The sequence below is a fragment of the Ctenocephalides felis genome, unplaced genomic scaffold (assembly GCF_003426905.1).
Source record: "Ctenocephalides felis isolate EL2017-DRISC unplaced genomic scaffold, ASM342690v1 CF-g0.4_SCAFFOLD_03570, whole genome shotgun sequence".
Lineage (NCBI taxonomy): Eukaryota > Metazoa > Arthropoda > Insecta > Siphonaptera > Pulicidae > Ctenocephalides > Ctenocephalides felis.
The window spans coordinates 25,247,979-25,265,496 of record NW_020539724.1 but is presented as its reverse complement, the minus strand read 5'-3'; the positions used below and the strand labels follow the sequence as shown (position 1 = coordinate 25,265,496).

Below are 17,518 nucleotides of genomic sequence, written 5' to 3'. Positions count from 1 at the left end.
GAAATCCCAAAAAATTAAGGATTATGCTTCAGATTATTAGATTTTGGTTTACTTTATAAAGTGTTTATTAGAAACAGTAATTAAAAATTTAAAGGTAAATTCAGTTTAAAAAAATACAAGAAATAAATTTAATTAATAGCCATTCCAACTTTGCTAATGAATGTTTCTAACAAAATACCAGATCAAGGTTATGTATAATGATGTCTATGTAAAAAATGTGCACATGGATTTTATATTTTGCATGGATTAAATATTGTAGCTATTATTTTGTTAAATTCCTTTAAAATTAAAAATAAGACATTAGATTTGTTTGACGGCTGCCTGTCCCATTTTACCCCGCTTATGAGGTAAAAAAGGCAGATGACAGATTTTAGAAAAATAGTAACATTTCTAAAATAAGAATTTAACTGGGAACTTTACTGAACATAGTTTGATAGTTGTTTGTTTGATAAGTATTATGTGTTGTGATCTAGTTCATTGACATTATAGTTACTTAAAATCAAATTGAACCTTTGACTCCCGCCCTACCCAATACTTGATCGTTGTTTTTTACCATTAGTTTTGTAAATTATAGGACATAAAACGTTTGATTTTTCTTCTAATTTATTCTGTATACGCAAATAAAATTTTACCTTGCGCATTCGATTGGACCTGATACTTTATATAACTGGAATTTATTCTAAGATCGATTTTCTATTTAGCAGCCAACATAATTTCTTTCTTCTTGTTTCTAGTTGTGGACGCTTTTTTTTGTATATTATGTTTCCAAGTAAATTTTTTACCTGCAACAACTTTTACTTGCGGTAGCATTTGATTGAAAAATTTAACTGATGGACTTGATTATTTCCTGAGGGTAAATCTATATGTATAGACTTCAAACTGTTTACTCAAAATCTCCATAAATCTTCCAATCTTTGAATATCCAAAATTTTAACCAATGTTCGACTCATAGATAGACAAGTATAATGGTTCGACTTCAGATATGTGAGAATTATAATATTTGAAATAAAACGGTTGCATTTTTTTTTTAATTTATAAAGCGGGCCATTATGTCAAACCTTATAATAGTTTTGTCAAAGGGGTCTTATCCAAAGAAATATCGCAGAACAGAATAGCTGTAATTGTAATTAGTCCTCAATCTTTTCTGGGTGAATTTGTTCTAGAGTTGACTGTTTTTCTTCGAAACCAAAATGATGATGGTCGCGTTCTCATCAGCAGCAGTTTTCCAAAAAAAATTGATATCATTGATAGGTGGCTGATAAGATATCTGAAGGTCAGGTTTTGGAATCAGAATTACTTTTGCTGGTTTTCAATTGGTTGGAAATAGCTAATACTAATTGTTAGAAATCTGTATCACATATCAAATAAATAATTCATTAGTATAACAGAAATATTGTCGAAGTCTAGAGATTTTCCATAAATAGTCCAACGAATTTCATCCTCGACCTCGATTTTTTTCAATGTTTTATCTTTGAAGAAGGTGAATGTTGTTATAAACTAATTCCGTCAAAATTAATCTTGCTCTACCTGTCTTTTGTTTTATCAAAAGTTTTTATTATTTATTAATAACATAGTTGTATATACATTTATAATATATTATTCTATTCCTTTAAATTCTATCACAATACAGCGATATTAAACATTGTAGATATTTTGGATAATCTGAATATCTGTTCAATATATTAGCTGTAATCCTTATTTTATCTTATAAATATAAAAAGGATTATATTCGATTAAGTTCTTATAAAATATATTAAGTAGAAATATAATTGAATTGACCGAGTTGATCAGGATAAAATAATTGGTCAAATTTGTGATGAGGTAAATGGGTTCGATTACAATTGTATTTAATGGGAAATGATTACAGCATTTCAACATTGTGATAATACTTTGAAGTTAAGTTGAAGTTATTTTTAAACCTTTCTTTTTGTTAGACTCTATTTGACCCAAATTATTGTAAACCAAAATTCAAGAACAGGTTCAATTCAAGATATTATCACTTTTTAAAATGTTGACCAATTGTTGCATATGTACTATAATAATATTTTAGTACAAATTATTGTATTTATTCGAAATGTGTATCCATTAAATATTAAGTGATGTAATGATTTTTATCTTATAAAGTATAGTATATGTCGCTAAACTTATGATAATTGATTATGATAAATTTATAAATGAACTGTTTAGCCCAATTCAGTAAAAATAGTTGGAAAATAGTAATACTTATGGGCCGATTCTGCCGTAAAATAGACCAATGTTATGGCAAGGCTATGTTACGTGGCAGTTTTCATTCCAAATCGTACTAAATACTGTCAAAATACCATGTATTTGCAGTACAATCAGGCGTTTTATACATAAAATGCGACTTCACTCATGTGTTATTAAACCATATCACAAAGATCCAGTTATCATAACATCAATTTTTGACGTTGTACATTTTCTAGGTTAAGTTTTTTTATCTAAAACGCCTGTCAGCGCATACACATTTAACAGTTTTTAGTGCCATTCCATATCAAAACTGCTACATAACATAGCCTTGCCATAACATTTGTCTTTTTCACGGTAGAATCGGCTTCTTATGCTCGTATATAAAATATTTTTGGGTTCTCAAAATTTTCTAATAAATATCAATGTCTGGTAAATTTTTAGTAATGAATAGGATGTCTTAGTTAATAAGGGAAACAATTAAAGCAACTTTGATTCTATCCATGGCAAAAACTGTGACACTCTGGTATAGACTCCAGGAAATCCTGGTTCAGCACATTTGAATCCGTAAGAAACCACACCTATCAGGTAATAATGGTATCCGTCCCGGTTATCATTGATCTAAATTTAAAAACGTAAAGCTATAATTTAATCAATTTCATTATACGATTAAACATAGAAATGATCAATGTTAATTTTTTAATGAATGATTTATTCCACATATGAATGATGACTGTTCGACAAATGGATGATGCAAATAGATGGAAAGCAGTACTCATTCCTAATTCTAACTAAAAGGACAATATTTTTAACTTCCGGTAGGGTGAGTTATTGTAATCGTCCAAAACTCGAAAATGAAAATTTTTGCTTATCTTCACGTTTCAGAGGTTTCTGAATATTCTGGCATACATTAAAAAAAATTGATTTGTACGTGTATGTGTAAATACAATTTGTGTCGACAATTTTGGGCGTACGGAACAACCGATTTGAATGATTCAAAAACACCGTGCTGATTGGTTTTTGATAAAGTTTGGACCGGCCGCATCGGAGATACGAAGCAAAGAGTGCAGAAAATAGAAATCTAGTTTTTAAAAAAACAGAAAATCGAATTTGATTGATTTAAAAAACATTCAATTTGTAATAATGGGAAGAAGTGGTGATTAGTTCTTGACACAGGCAGGTCCAGCCATTTGGAAGATATAGAGGTAAATGTGCAAAAAATGGCAGTTTTTGAGAGAACTAAGCATCCGATTTGAATGATTGAAACACTAATCATGCTAGCAGATTCACATGGAAAAAATACTCGGATCGAGTCTAGGTACTATATACAAAAGATGAGTCCAGAAATTACTACTTAAAAAATTGAGTTTTGGTTTAGAATATATGTGAAGCCAAGGAGTTTGTGACATGAATTAGAAATTTCATTACAATAGGATATTAGAATGATGTCTTCTAACAAGTTAACTGTGATTGACGATAATATATGAAATGTAAAGTAATGCAAAAATGGCAGTGTTTTGTATTGTATTCCCTACTATTTTAAATAGTAATATTTTCAAAAGTTCTCTAAACATCTTGGCGTTTGAGAATAAATTTTACTTCCAAAAATTTCGTTTTAAATAGAAAATGGTCATTGGCATTCAGGATATACGAGTTTCGTATTCTAAAATTTTAGAATGTTGGGAGTATGTTGAGGCTATCACGTACAATTTAAACCAAGTAGTTGTAAGAGTGGTTTTATCATAAACGCAATTCCATGTACTTTTCGAAATATGAAGTAATATACCCAACCATTAGGATTGAGATTTAGCTTTTAATTTAAATTAAAACTGCTTGTTTCTAAAATAATTTTGAATTTCACCTAAAATCAATCAATCAATCAATTTCACGTAAAATTGATCAATAATATTTTTAATAGATATATTTTAAAGTATTAAACAAACTATCATTATATTTTAAGTTACTAGGTATTTGTGGTTATTAGGTAATAACACAAGAGAATATATCTAATTAAATTCAAAATTCAATAAATTTTTATAACTAAACCTCTTTCGTGGTTCTATAATATTTAATAACTTTTGTAACACTTTGATAAAAAAATCGATTTTTTCAATATTAAGATTATATTAATAGTTGTAAGTTTAATTGTAATGAAAATTTTAATGGTTCTGTTCGCTAATAAAAGTAGGCTATGAAGTTAGAGAATGATTTGTTGATTAGTACGTTGTACATAAGATGGTGGATTAGTGTTGTGAGAGAATATAGAGTTAGTAGAATATATTAGTATTTTAGTACAATTTACAAGAAATAATAATTTTATAATTAGAAATATTTCAGTAGTGGTTACTTTTCTTACTTTTATGTGTACAATATTCCATTGAATGTTTTAGTTGAAAACGTAAGTAATATATGCTTATGGTAACAAAAAATTATAATATAGATATAATAATTTTTTTGTAAAACTGTAAAATTTTGAAAAATAAACCCACATATTTAATTTGATTAACTTATATTTGGTAAGACCAGCGCAACTTACTGTGTGATCGACAAATATAATCTTTTAATTTGGTTTATAAAATCTAATTTAACTAGATTGTAGATAAATTACACTTTTTAAGTATTTGTAGCTATAACAATATATGATGTTGAAACTAATTTGTATATAGCCAAATGAGAGATCCATATAACCACACATTAGTGTCTTTTAGAAAATGTCCATGTGGGTGAGACTTTTGTTTTGAATTTTATATAAATGGTACAGATAATATGGTACTAGTTAAAACAGTACACAGATCATGGTAAAAAAAAACACGTAATCTTCACTACCCTTTCCCAAAGAGCCAGACATTCTTCAGAATACTATCAGAAATTTAAAACTTCTTTAAACTTTCGTTTTGAGATTTAGATAAATCGTGCAGATAATATGACATATCTTATAACAAGAAATAAATCATGCTAAAAGTATAATATGACTACCGTTTCAGAAACTCGCGAAATTAATAAAAGCCAAACTTTATATTTATATGGTAAAAGTTGCTATGCACTAAACTCAAACGGTTAGTGCTATTATAAAATAAGATTTTATACTTGTTTATTTTACGGGTTAGAAATATATTTATCATTACATCTTAAATATTAATAGATATGTTAATTATTCATGCCTTCTATTTTGAAAGATGTCAAAAAGTAAGATCATAATCTCAGCGACAAATTAATGTTACAATAATGAAAATGTTAATATTGATATCATAATATGTTTGTCAAACGTATGTTTTCATATATTGTTTACCACTGAAAACATAAGTGAGACTTTTGTTCAAGCCTTTTACAGATGTCACGAATGTAGATCATAATGTCAGTGTAAAATGAATGCCATGATAATGAAAATGTTATTAAACATATCATGATATGTTTGTCAATAAATTAGGTATGTTTTCATAGATTGCTTACCACTGGCAACATAAGTGGCCCACCGCTGTCGCCCTGGCAAGCATCTTTGCCACCATTGGCGTATCCAGCGCACAAAACCCGTTCATCGATAATCTGAGCTTTAAAGCTCGCGTAGTTTTCTTTGCACTGTTCATTGGTCACCACTGGTATTTGAAGTTCTTGAAGTTTAGTAGCTGAAGGCCCACCTAAACAAATAGTGAAAAATACAATAACTTATACTGTAATTTAGCAAGTAATAGAATCAAAATGAGCAAATAATATCTACATCGTCAGAAAATACTGAAGAATTATTTTCAAAAAATGTCTTTTGTATACAATTTTTGTGCAATACCTTCTGATCCATAATATCATTATAATTATTGTATCATTGTAATACTTTTGTTCCTACTTTCTATTTTCAAACAAGTTAAAATTTCTTTGAAAAAACAAAAATAGTAAAGGGTCATAATGCATTTTGCCGAATAAATTGTTATCAATTAACTAATATGTAATAATTAACATACTTACAAAGAACATAAAATTATATATTAAAATCGTAAAAAATCGATATCTTTACGGTTCAAAACAGAGTAATTGTGCGCATTTGTTTGTAATATGATTTTTAAATATGTATATTAGAATCAAGTGTTGAAAAAAATTGTTCAGCAAAGATTCATAGTCACTTTCATAGAAAATTTTTAAATAAAAGCAATGAGTTTTGTACTGATTTAAAAGCTTTCTGCAAATAAAGGGATTTGAACTATATGACATCTAATTATAAGATTTTTACTATTATGATAAATGTTTTAACTATAATAATAAAAAACATAATTATATGTTCCATACCAATATTTTATAGAAAATTTATGCATATTTTTAGACAGTTATAAACTATTCAGCTATAGGATAGGGAGAGGCACATAGATCCAATTTGACTTTGAACTATTACTTTACAAAAACCAAGCAAAAAACTTTGCAAAAACCAAGCAACAAATAACAAATATAAAACGAACAAAAATCTGACTATGTTCAGTATATAAACCTCCCAGCTATTTCGTCATTATAGAAATGTGTTTTTTGCTGTTTGTCATAAATTTCTCACCTTGTTCTACTTTTCCCAGCAGGGTTGGAATCAAATCGCTTCTTATTTTTATTTGCATAGATTTATTGCCGATCAAAATAATATAATTTTTTTAAGACAATATATTGGATGTAAATGCATTTAAGAGATTATCTCCTATGAGATCCTCTTTTTTTATTTTTTGACATTTTATTTAAGATCGTATATTTTTTGCGATCTTCGAGTAGAAAATTTCCCGCGTAATTCTTTTTAATATTTGTTTGGGTAATCTGGTAGAAATCGCATCTTTTAATTTAATTTACTTTTCTATTTACTATTTCTTTTTGTTAACCAATGCCAACGTGAATATTCAGTTGGTCCTTTTTACGGTACGTGGGTACATGTAAACGTTGATAGAGATTATATATAAAAACTTGATGAATCTAAATTTAAAATAACTATACATCTTATAATATAATTGAATAACGTATAGTTGAAAATTATATTAAGATCTAGTAAACTAAACCACAGTGCTCCATCACGTTTTTGTTATAAATTTCCCAACATTTCTGTTTATCTCAAGATAGAGATGACGTAAAAATCTAGATTGTAACTAGTTATACATCATTTTCACTCTACTTTCAAATATTGCTGTTAAAAAAATTCTTAATTTTACTCGTTGCCCTGCTTTACCCTATTCTTAAATCTTACTTAAATTATTTAAGATGTAACTAAAACTGCAAAATTACCAAATCGTAAGGCTCCCCATCCAGCAACAAATGGAAATTTGCGAACATAGACATCATTTCTAACATCACTTGGTGTTGGTAGACATATTGGTTTTATAGATTCTGAAAATTATAAATGTTTTTAATTCTAATAGTCATACAAGATTTTCTCAAATTCAAAATAAAATTGGCACTAGAAAGTGTGAATTAATAATAATTCAAAAAACATCGAATTTATTATTATATTTTAATTAGGAATTTTATGTTCAAATGTCATATTAGACTGCATGAGTTTGTGCTTTATTAATATACTTATGCTCACCAGAAAATGTAACAGGGCTGCGCAATGTTAAAACAGCAATATCATTTGTAGAAGACTTTCTGTTATATTGTTCGTGCATGATTTTCTCTGCTATCGGAATATCTATTGGATGTGCACCATCATTTGTGGAAGCTAAGTCCAATTCTCCAAGACGCACCATTTCCCTAATGAAGATAAATGAAATGAATTTTATATTTCATCTAAATAATTATAGGTCTTAAAAATTCATTATTAACTTCCCGTAGGGTAAAATCATGAAATATCACATGCGGGAGGCAGGAGTATAGTAAGATATCACGTATATTTATTTTTTACATAGATTTGTCAAAAAAATTCAAATATTTTTTAAAAAAAAATAAAAAAATTAACGATTGTTTCTTCTAACTAAAAATACACGTAATTTTTGGTGGGACAGGGAGGTTAATTTTGAATATCATCACGTATCACCAAGGGGGAGGGGGCGTCCAAAAATCCTTAAAAAGTCGATCACGTGATTAATGGACGTCCCCTAATAAAAAAGCCCACGTCCGTCCGTAATTTGAAAATGTTGAAAATACGCCTGAATTCCAGGCGTACAAAATCTATTTTTTAAGGATACTCAAATTTAAATGTAATTTAAACAAAAATAGTCATGTTCTAGAAACTTCAATTTTAATATGTACTAATACTCTTCAACATCATTGATGTATTTCTTGATCTAACTAATATAATTTAAATTTTCGTAATTTAAACTCACAGATCGTCTCGTCCAAAAACGCAATGCGCTGCCGTCACGATGTGTCTGTCAGAAACCAATGTTCCTCCACATAGCCAACGGTAAGTACCATCTCCTCTTCTGTAGCCTAAAACTGCTAACCATGGCCAAGAATCTATGGCATATAAGGAAGTAAGAGTTTCTGTTAGAAGTTTACTTTGGATCATAATCATTTTCATAATTATTTTATGGCATGGTACTGTATGCGTATGGTTATTTATTAGTTACCAATCATAATTAATTAGGAGCGTTTCGTGATATTTTTTGTTAAAGATGAAAAAATGATTGTTAAATACAATTTTCCATAATTTTTGCTCAAATTGGATGTAACACCAAGTGAATGCAACAAATAATGGCTTTAGCTTTATTCTTTATTCTTTCGTTTTCGGTGTTATTTTAATATTTATGTTCGACTTGAGAACTAACAATTAGAGAAATTTGACCACAAACCGAATCCTATATAGTTTTATATTTATTGCATTGAAGGCTAATTAAAATATAATACTTTTTATAAATATTTTATGGTTTGGTACTGTATAATATAATAAATGGCAACATTCATATAATTTCATTTATAAAAATAATATGTTAGATTTTATCACATATTTTAATTTTATCTGACATTTTGTACAATTAAGTTTTTTAACAAATATATCATCGTTCTGAATCGTGATGTATCTACGACCTACAAATTGTCAGATATATAATTTGGGAAAGAATTTAATAAAAATATAAATACAAAATATAATAATACAAAAATAAAATTAATTCGTTTTCATTATTTCGAAATACTGGAAATTATTTAAATTGATAAATAAAAAACATTTGTATGTATAGTACATTCCTGCTACAAAGAATGTATTATTTTTAAAATCTTTAGTGGTATACTTTTTGAAATGAGAATACAAATCTATAACCATATAAGCTATGGAAATATTTTTTTACCATTAATGGCGATTTTACGAAAAAAAAAAAAAAACAAAAATACCAATATATTTTTAATTATTTTGCCGTGGTGTAAATGGTTAAAGACGTGAGATAGCATAAACTAGTCAGGTCGCTATGAGTCAGTACGATATCAAATTTCCAAAAACAGGTGTAAAAATACTTAGGATAAGATATCTATTAGGGTGCCTTCCAAAACTAAGTCATACACTAGATATCAACACAATTACCGAACGTAATTGTGATAGTAATGAAAAAAGCTTGAAAAATAAAATTAATGCATACTGTCAGGATGGGTAATTTATTAAAACAGTTGTATAATTTTCTCTCAACTTTTAGTTTTTATAAAAAAAATAATTTATAAAAAAGTAACTAGACCGATAATAAAAAATTAATAATGATCATCTATTAATTGTCAAGAGTTCTGATATGCATCGTATACAGGCGTCTTTCCTACTTTATTGTAATTATATTATAGTAGAACTCCAATTATCCGAACTCCAATCATACGAACTCCAATTATCCAAACTCCGACCATCCGAATCGCCGATTATCCGAATCACTTTCAGAAACAAAATTGTCCAAAAAAAGTCTAAGTGCGCTATTATTCTTCCACCAGCAAAGCCAGTGTAGGCACATTGTTTGTTTTGATTTGATACAAAAATTGATTTTGATGTTTACAAAACAATGCTTTTTATTTCTGAACTTGTACATAAGTACATTTTATTTATATTTAAAACATGTGAAAATGTCATGTTTCTTTCATTTAATTCAATAAAAAAATAGTGCAATATCAAAACGTAACTTTTTTTCTCTCCAATGGCAATTTTAAAAACAAACTCCGATTATCCGAATATTTGATTATCCGAATGGATTCCGGTCCCCATTAATTCGGATAATTGGAGTTCTACTGTATAACAATTTAGAAAGTTTATGTGAGAAAATATCATTGCTTATGTCGCTCTCATCTAATTTAAAATTTATTTATAGATGCGATTAAATGATTTGTACTTTGTGTAAATGATTTGAACTTCACATTTAGTTTTAACTTACTCAATTCAGCAGGCGTACCACCAACCACTTTCGGATGAGTTGCATTACTGAATCCACAGCCATTTTCTTTAGTTAATAAACCTTTTGTTATTGGTGCGGGCTTGCTAGTAGTTGGTGTTGCAACTAGAGCGCAGCAGACCTAAATATATAAACATATTAAAATTGCCTGCCTTCGCCAAAAACCTTCGCACGTCTTCTTATCAATACGAATCGAATGTTTTTTGAATGATTCAAATCGGTTGATCGGTGTTCACGAGATCGTCGACGAAATTTGTATCCACACACACGCACACACATTCATCCATTTTTTCTAAGTTATGCCAAAATGTTCAGAAACTTCTGAAACGTAAAGATATAAAAAAAAAAATATTTTCGTTTTTTTTTGCGATTACTATAACTTTAAATGTTTAAATGGAGACCTCTCAGAAAGCATCACACCCATGACCAAAATCCACGAGGGATTTTGGCGAACGGTCATCGATGATGATCAAACTCCAAATGAAGTTCGACCACCTTTCTCACGCTCAGGGTGCGATGCTAAAACTCATCGTCGAGGTCGCATCAACTCCACGTTTGAGTGAAGAGATTGTGAAGACATACTACAGAAATGATCCTGTGAAGTATGATCTTGACGAAACGACGTTTTGACCGAGACAGGTAAAATTCTTTCAGGTTTGTGCGGCGATTACAGGTTAACGTGACGCAGGTATACGAAGCGGTGACATCTAACATCTAACATTCCATTTTCAAGTTTTGCTTATAGAAGCAGCGTTGGGCGTAAATGAGTACATGATCGAACTTCATAATATGTATATGATTTTTTCTAATTCAGTATTCGTCATATTTTTGAAAATTTTATTTTTATCTAGCTAATACAGATAGTAGTTACATCAAACATGAAACTAAATATGACATATCACATAAAATACGACCTTTAACTTTTTGCGAAAAAATCCGATTTTTTACGATTACTATTACTTACCCTAAGGGAAATTTAAAATAAAAATAAAAAAGATTAAATAAGCGAATAAATGATAAATAAAATGATAATAGTAGTATTAAACGTAAAACGATAATAGATATATAAAAATTTTCATTTTCAATTTTTTTGCGATTACTATAACTTGCCCTACGGGAAGTTAATAAATCTAAAATCAACGAGTGTTCCTTACCTTTGGGTCGGACCCCTCATACCCGCAAACGCTGTTTCTCAAATAGACGGCGGCTTCTGGTTGCCTGGCAGCAGCCTGAAGAACTCTGATCAAGGGAACACAACGCCTGATGTTGACGCACGCACCCTGCCTACGTTCAGGAGTCGAGCAAGGCGTTGATCTATCTCCGCCTGTGAAGACCATACCAAACTTCTTGTATCACAGTTGATTTTGCTTAGTTTTGTTTTTGTTTTTAGTTGTTGTAAGGATTTGAGGAAGATGGATCTTTGGTCGCGATTTTGTTTTAGGAGTAGTGCCAAGGATTTTAGGTTTTGTTATAAAACGATGGGTTAAAGGATTAACAAGGAAAGGAATAGGAAACCTGTACCTTTTATATTTGCGCGAAAAAACAAATTTCAAAATAATATATTTAATCTATTAGTGATATGCAATTAACTTTTTAAAAAATCAGCTACTTAGTCAATGGTGCTTCTAGACAATGGTAGATGAGATTGTTGGTCAAGAAAAATGACTGCAGTTGTCAGTAGTTTACTTAGAAATTATTTCGAGACTTAATTACTTTGAAACATAACTTTGTGATTGATGATAAATGTAAATGTCAGTAAATGATTGATTATAATATAAAATACTCATAAAAACTATAAAGTGATGGCCGAGAAATTACTTTTTAGAATATTTAAAATCTTTGTTTTTTTATTTTCAATACTGTCTAAAATATGTCCTTTTATTTGCTCGATATCTATCGGTTGAATGTAAGGAAATGATTTAGCGTACTGTGGAAATGTAATTTGAGAATTTTTATTATTATCATAATTCCAACGTTCATTAAATGCTTCTGATAAATTGCTCTTTATTGCATTATTTTCTCGTCTAATTTTCTCATGGTTATACTCATGATTAGATTTGTTTTCATTCGGTAGTTTTGATTTATATGTGAACAAATTTTTATTGTTAGACGCTTTATTTCTCTCATGTGAGTTATATTTAATTTTATCGAGAACTTCTATATTATTTATGTTTGGTATTCGAGTAATTTTTGTATGATTTCTTAGCAGCAGTTGTACTATATTAGACTGCCGAGGATAGCTAAGATTTATGTAATTTTGTACTAGATGATTACTATTTTGAAGCAATGATCTTTTAGCAAATGATTTTGCATTCTCCAATTCGCCGCTTTGTAGAACTGTTTTTAATGAGAATTTAATTAGGCCATTGTTCCGTTTTGCATTACCTGTGTGCACCGACACCTCTCCCGGAAACACAACAGGTTTGTACGGCTTTTTGGTAGTTTGATATGCTCTTAACATAGGCGCTCTCTCGTCTACATTTCCAGTTTCGGCGCAATCCTGACAAGCGTCTTCCCCAGGAGGTACAGTAGGAAAAGAAGAAGCGGTTAGAGTAGGTGGAGATGGCTGAGGTTCTGGTGAAGGTACAGGAGGTGGAGCTTCGGTTTCGGGAGCAACAGTTGTATCACAATCCGGACAACTGTCAGTACCAGGAGGCACTGTTGGAAACGGCGAGGGACTTATTACGGGGGGTTCCATGGAATCCGGCGAAGTCGCAGGAACGGGTTCGGTAGATGGCGAACAGTCTGGACAAGCGTCAGGACCTGGTGGTACAGTAGGAAAAGCAGACGGGCTTATAACTGGGGGCTGTGTAGGGGAAGGCGGTTCTGTTGGTAAATCGGTTACTTCTGTTGGCATAGGTTCTGTCGAGGGACTACAATCTGGGCAAGCATCTGTGCCAGGAGGTACCGTTGGAAACGATGAAGCATCTATAACGGGAGGGTCGGTTGGTGCAGGAGCTTCTGTAGGAGGTTCGGTGGGAAGTTCAGTAGGAGGTTCAGTGGGAGGTTCAGTGGCAGGTTCAGTTGGAGGTTCAGTTGGTGGTTCAGTAGGAACAGGTTCGGTAGAAGGGGTGCAATCTGGGCATGCATCTGTTCCTGGAGGAACAGTGGGAAATGATGATGCGTCTATAACTGGTGGTGTTGCGGGATCTGTTGGAGGTTCCGTAGGAGGTTCAGTAACAGGAGGTACCGTAGTTTCTGTGGCGCAATCCACACAGGAATCTGTTCCAGGAGGTACTGTTGGGAATGTGGATGCATCTATGATGCCAATGGTAGTGGTTTCCGGAGCAACGGTTGGTTCTGGAGGAGGCACAGTTGGCATGATTATGGTTGGAGCGGGAACAACTACAATTTGTTGAGGACGACATAGTCCTTTCATTTGTGCTATTTGCAACATTGCTGGCCATAGCATCAGTTTCATACAAATATCATATGCCCAAAACATGGTAAGGGTGAGTGTGAACAAACACTTGAAATTTAATAATTCTTTATAAGTAACTTTATTTAAATATTTGTATAAATTTTCAAGTATTTAAATGTGAAATTTAATTAGCATATTTTTGGCCACTAATTAACTACAAGGGTCTGTAAAAAAGTTTATTTAATGGTTTTCACTAAACATTATTACATTTATAATCAGGCTTATATAAAGCACAGAGTAGAATAAATATTAACACTTATTGACGTTTATCTTTAATTCACTTTTATAATTTAAATTAATATACACATTTCAATAATTTAATTAAATTATTATTATAGTTTTGTTTAAAAATATAATATTTAATTGATAAATTTCGTAATTTAAATGAGGTTCATAAACAATTAATGTTCAATTTAGAAAAATTCCTAATTCATAATAGTGTATCACTATTCACTTTGCACAGAAATATAGAAAACTGATCATTTTAGACTAAATGCACTGATATTTATAATAATTTTTGCTCTGCAAATAATACTTTATATGTATATTAGATCTGGACCACAGATATAGTGGCCGTTGACTGATTACAGTACATTAAGAGCATCCATAGGTAAACTATGACAATAAAAGCGTTACAATTATTGTCATTTGCAATTGTTGTCGCCTGGACAATAGTTCATATAATTTTTTTTTTGTTGTGGCGGTCATTGCACAAAAAATTAATTTGTATCAAATATAACTATTCACCAGGGTCGAATTAAACAAAGAAATGGATTCCGTTCGGTGAATCAAGCAAAGCAAGGCTGCGAAAGGTTACAATTATTATATATTTAAATGATAATTTCAAACTAACTGATTTTGGTTAATAATCCAATATATTTTTTTAAACATTCAAAACTTTTTTTTATTAATTAGTTTGCCATTGAAAAGTATTTGGTTAACAGTAATCACAGAAAATTGATCATAACTGAAAATAAAATCCGTATTCTAATTAGAAATTGCGTTCGTATCACATTTTATCAACTTTATGTAATATGTACCTAAACAAAATATGTTTAATTATACTTATAAAGCGCGATGAGTACATCTTTCAAAAAAATATTTCAGAACACACACACATATATATATATATATATATATATATATAAATATATTCATGTTTTAACAGCAATCGAAACCTTACGTTCTATAAGCTTTTGGGCTGATATTTCTCCTTATGTCGTATTTTTAGATCACTCGGAGTTTAGTTAACCCAACGGTTGTTCAATCCATATTTGATTATTTTAATATCAGAATTTTTCTAATGAGTGGGCTATTTTTACTTGGGAACATATTTAATATTTATATTTCCAAGTGAAAATTGATATCGCTACTGCACAAAATTAGGGTTGTTCGCGACGGGGATTTATGGGTTAATGACCCGCCTTATTGTAAACCCCATCTTTATATAAGTACAGAAAGTTAGGAGAAAAAATAAAAACATCACTAATATGAATTTTAATCTGTAGAAGGAAAGATTGAAGTATTTAAAAAACATCCCTTACATTTGCCTATAATTTTCCACAATATGCTTTATTATTCTAACACAATTTATACGTGTAGTTCAAGATGTCCAGAATATTTTTGCGTAAACAATAATTTTATTCAAATAATTTTACATACGTATCTACTTAATGTGAATCATAACTGACGTCTCGAATAATAAATAAAAATAAAATTCTATTGAAGTAAATAATTAACACATGCCAAATAACCTTGATTTATGCAGTTGTTCGCAACTACTATATACAAAGTTGATAATTGCCTTTGAGCTGATGGTTTCTAACAAAAAGGTTTCCGTTTTTTATTATTTTTTAAAAATAGTTTAAGATTTAACCAGTTTATATTCGAATTTCGTACATTTTTTCCTCTTTTTTAAGCTTTTGTTTTATTGACTTTTAGGTTTTATTTTTAACTTTCTGAAGGAGAATGAGACCAAATTTAGGAAAAGTATGTGTGTGTGTGTATGTGAAGACATTTTTTGTCGTAAATCGACGTTTTCTCAAAAACGGCTGGACCGATTTCAAAAATGTAAAAGCCATTCGATGCACCTTGATGAGGATTAGCGTTTATCAGTTTTCCCAAGCCGTTTCTTTATAAATAGCAGAAAAGTGAAAAATTTTTCGTCCACTTATTAGCCCGTAATTCTGAAGACAATTTTTGTGATTTTTTTTTTGACGGTAGATCCCATAGTCTTATAGATGATACTGAAATATTATGGTCCTACGACAAGTTGTTTAATTTTAAAAATTCGTTAAAGTTTGCAAAAATTAGTATCGTTTTTTTAGCGTTTGTCAAAATTAGACTTTTCATCGACGTGGTCAAAAACCCCTAAACCGATTCCAGAAATTTAAAAGCCATTTGATATATGTCGATGAGGATTATCGTTTATCATTATCCATTTGTGTCGCCAAAAAAATGTGTATATTATTTTTAATAAAATGCTACTCTAGTATTTATATATCTTATTAGAGATTTGTTTTCCAAAAATGCAAACTACATATAATGATCAAACGTAATTTGGAAAGAAATTCTCATCAGATAAGTTTATCTAAACTCGATTTGGTCGAATTTATTTTGAAATTAAGTTGCGATAGCGTAAAGTGGGGTTTAAAGGTCTGTAGGTAAAAAGATCCACCACCTGTATCTCAGAATTTTTTTTAAATACAGATGTTCAAAATGTTAAAAATTTTAACTTAGAGGAAAAAAGTTGTATTCAGCGACCTTGATTCTGACCATCGTGGTCAATGGCAATGTTTGAAAATCCATCATAAAGGTGTTTTCTTTTGTTGTAACTTTTTTTGGTTGTGAGCACTGTTGTTTAGTTTACAAGATCTTCATATAATTTTCGTTATACGTTATTTAATTGTTTTATAAAACGTATTGTTAATTTTAAGTTAGATTTAACAGTTTTTTCTAGGTTGTGGATAAAAGCTTAAACGTAGGTGGGGTAAAAAGAACCGACAGAACCTTTACTCTGGCAAAGGTAAAATAATAATAAAAAATTATATTGAGGTAAAAAAGCAATTTTACAAGAGATGAAATAAATGAATAGTTATTTTAACTCTGCTGATGAATATTGCTGACAAAGTACCAGATTGAGGTTATATACACTGATATCTCTGTAAAAAATGTACCCGTGAAATTTATATTTTGCATTGGTTGAATAATGTAGCAATTACTTCCTTATTTAATAACCATTAAAATTAAAAATTAAACATTGTACCTGTTTATCCCTGACCGCCATTTTATCCCGCCTGTGGGGTAAAAAGGATCAGATGACAGTTTTTAAAAAACAGCAAAAAACAGATTTTTACAATGTAGAATTAGCTGGAGTTTTACTGAATTTAGTCAGATAGTTGCTTGTTTGATATGTAAAATTTGTATTTCTTATGTATTTGATTTTTACAATATGATTGCTCAAAGCTAAATTGGACCTTTGGGCCCGGCCCTACCCTATTGAAAGATATTAAGACAGAAAAATGGTTATAGCTTCAACCTGATTCAACTGATTATAGAGATGTAATTTTTTAATATTTTTTCA

General features: G+C 30.0%; 1 protein-coding gene and 1 non-coding gene across 2 annotated transcripts in view; both read right to left on the bottom strand.

Annotated features, from left to right (window-relative positions):
- Positions 1-2,685: 2,685 nt before the first annotated feature.
- The window catches only part of LOC113383652 (venom protease-like), a 37,427-nt gene continuing 22,594 nt past the window's right edge, over positions 2,686-17,518 (bottom strand). Inside the window, exons 3-9 of the mRNA XM_026621902.1 lie at positions 11,669-11,838; positions 10,497-10,635; positions 8,481-8,613; positions 7,745-7,908; positions 7,444-7,545; positions 5,656-5,840; positions 2,686-2,826 (exon numbers count right to left, since the gene is read on the bottom strand). Of these exons, the coding sequence (XP_026477687.1) occupies positions 2,686-2,826; positions 5,656-5,840; positions 7,444-7,545; positions 7,745-7,908; positions 8,481-8,613; positions 10,497-10,635; positions 11,669-11,838 (1,034 nt within the window). The remainder of the gene's footprint in view (positions 2,827-5,655; positions 5,841-7,443; positions 7,546-7,744; positions 7,909-8,480; positions 8,614-10,496; positions 10,636-11,668; positions 11,839-17,518) is intronic.
- Positions 10,914-11,126, bottom strand: LOC113383867. Its single transcript, XR_003367826.1, has one exon. It is a non-coding gene; the product is annotated as a small nucleolar RNA U3 (small nucleolar RNA).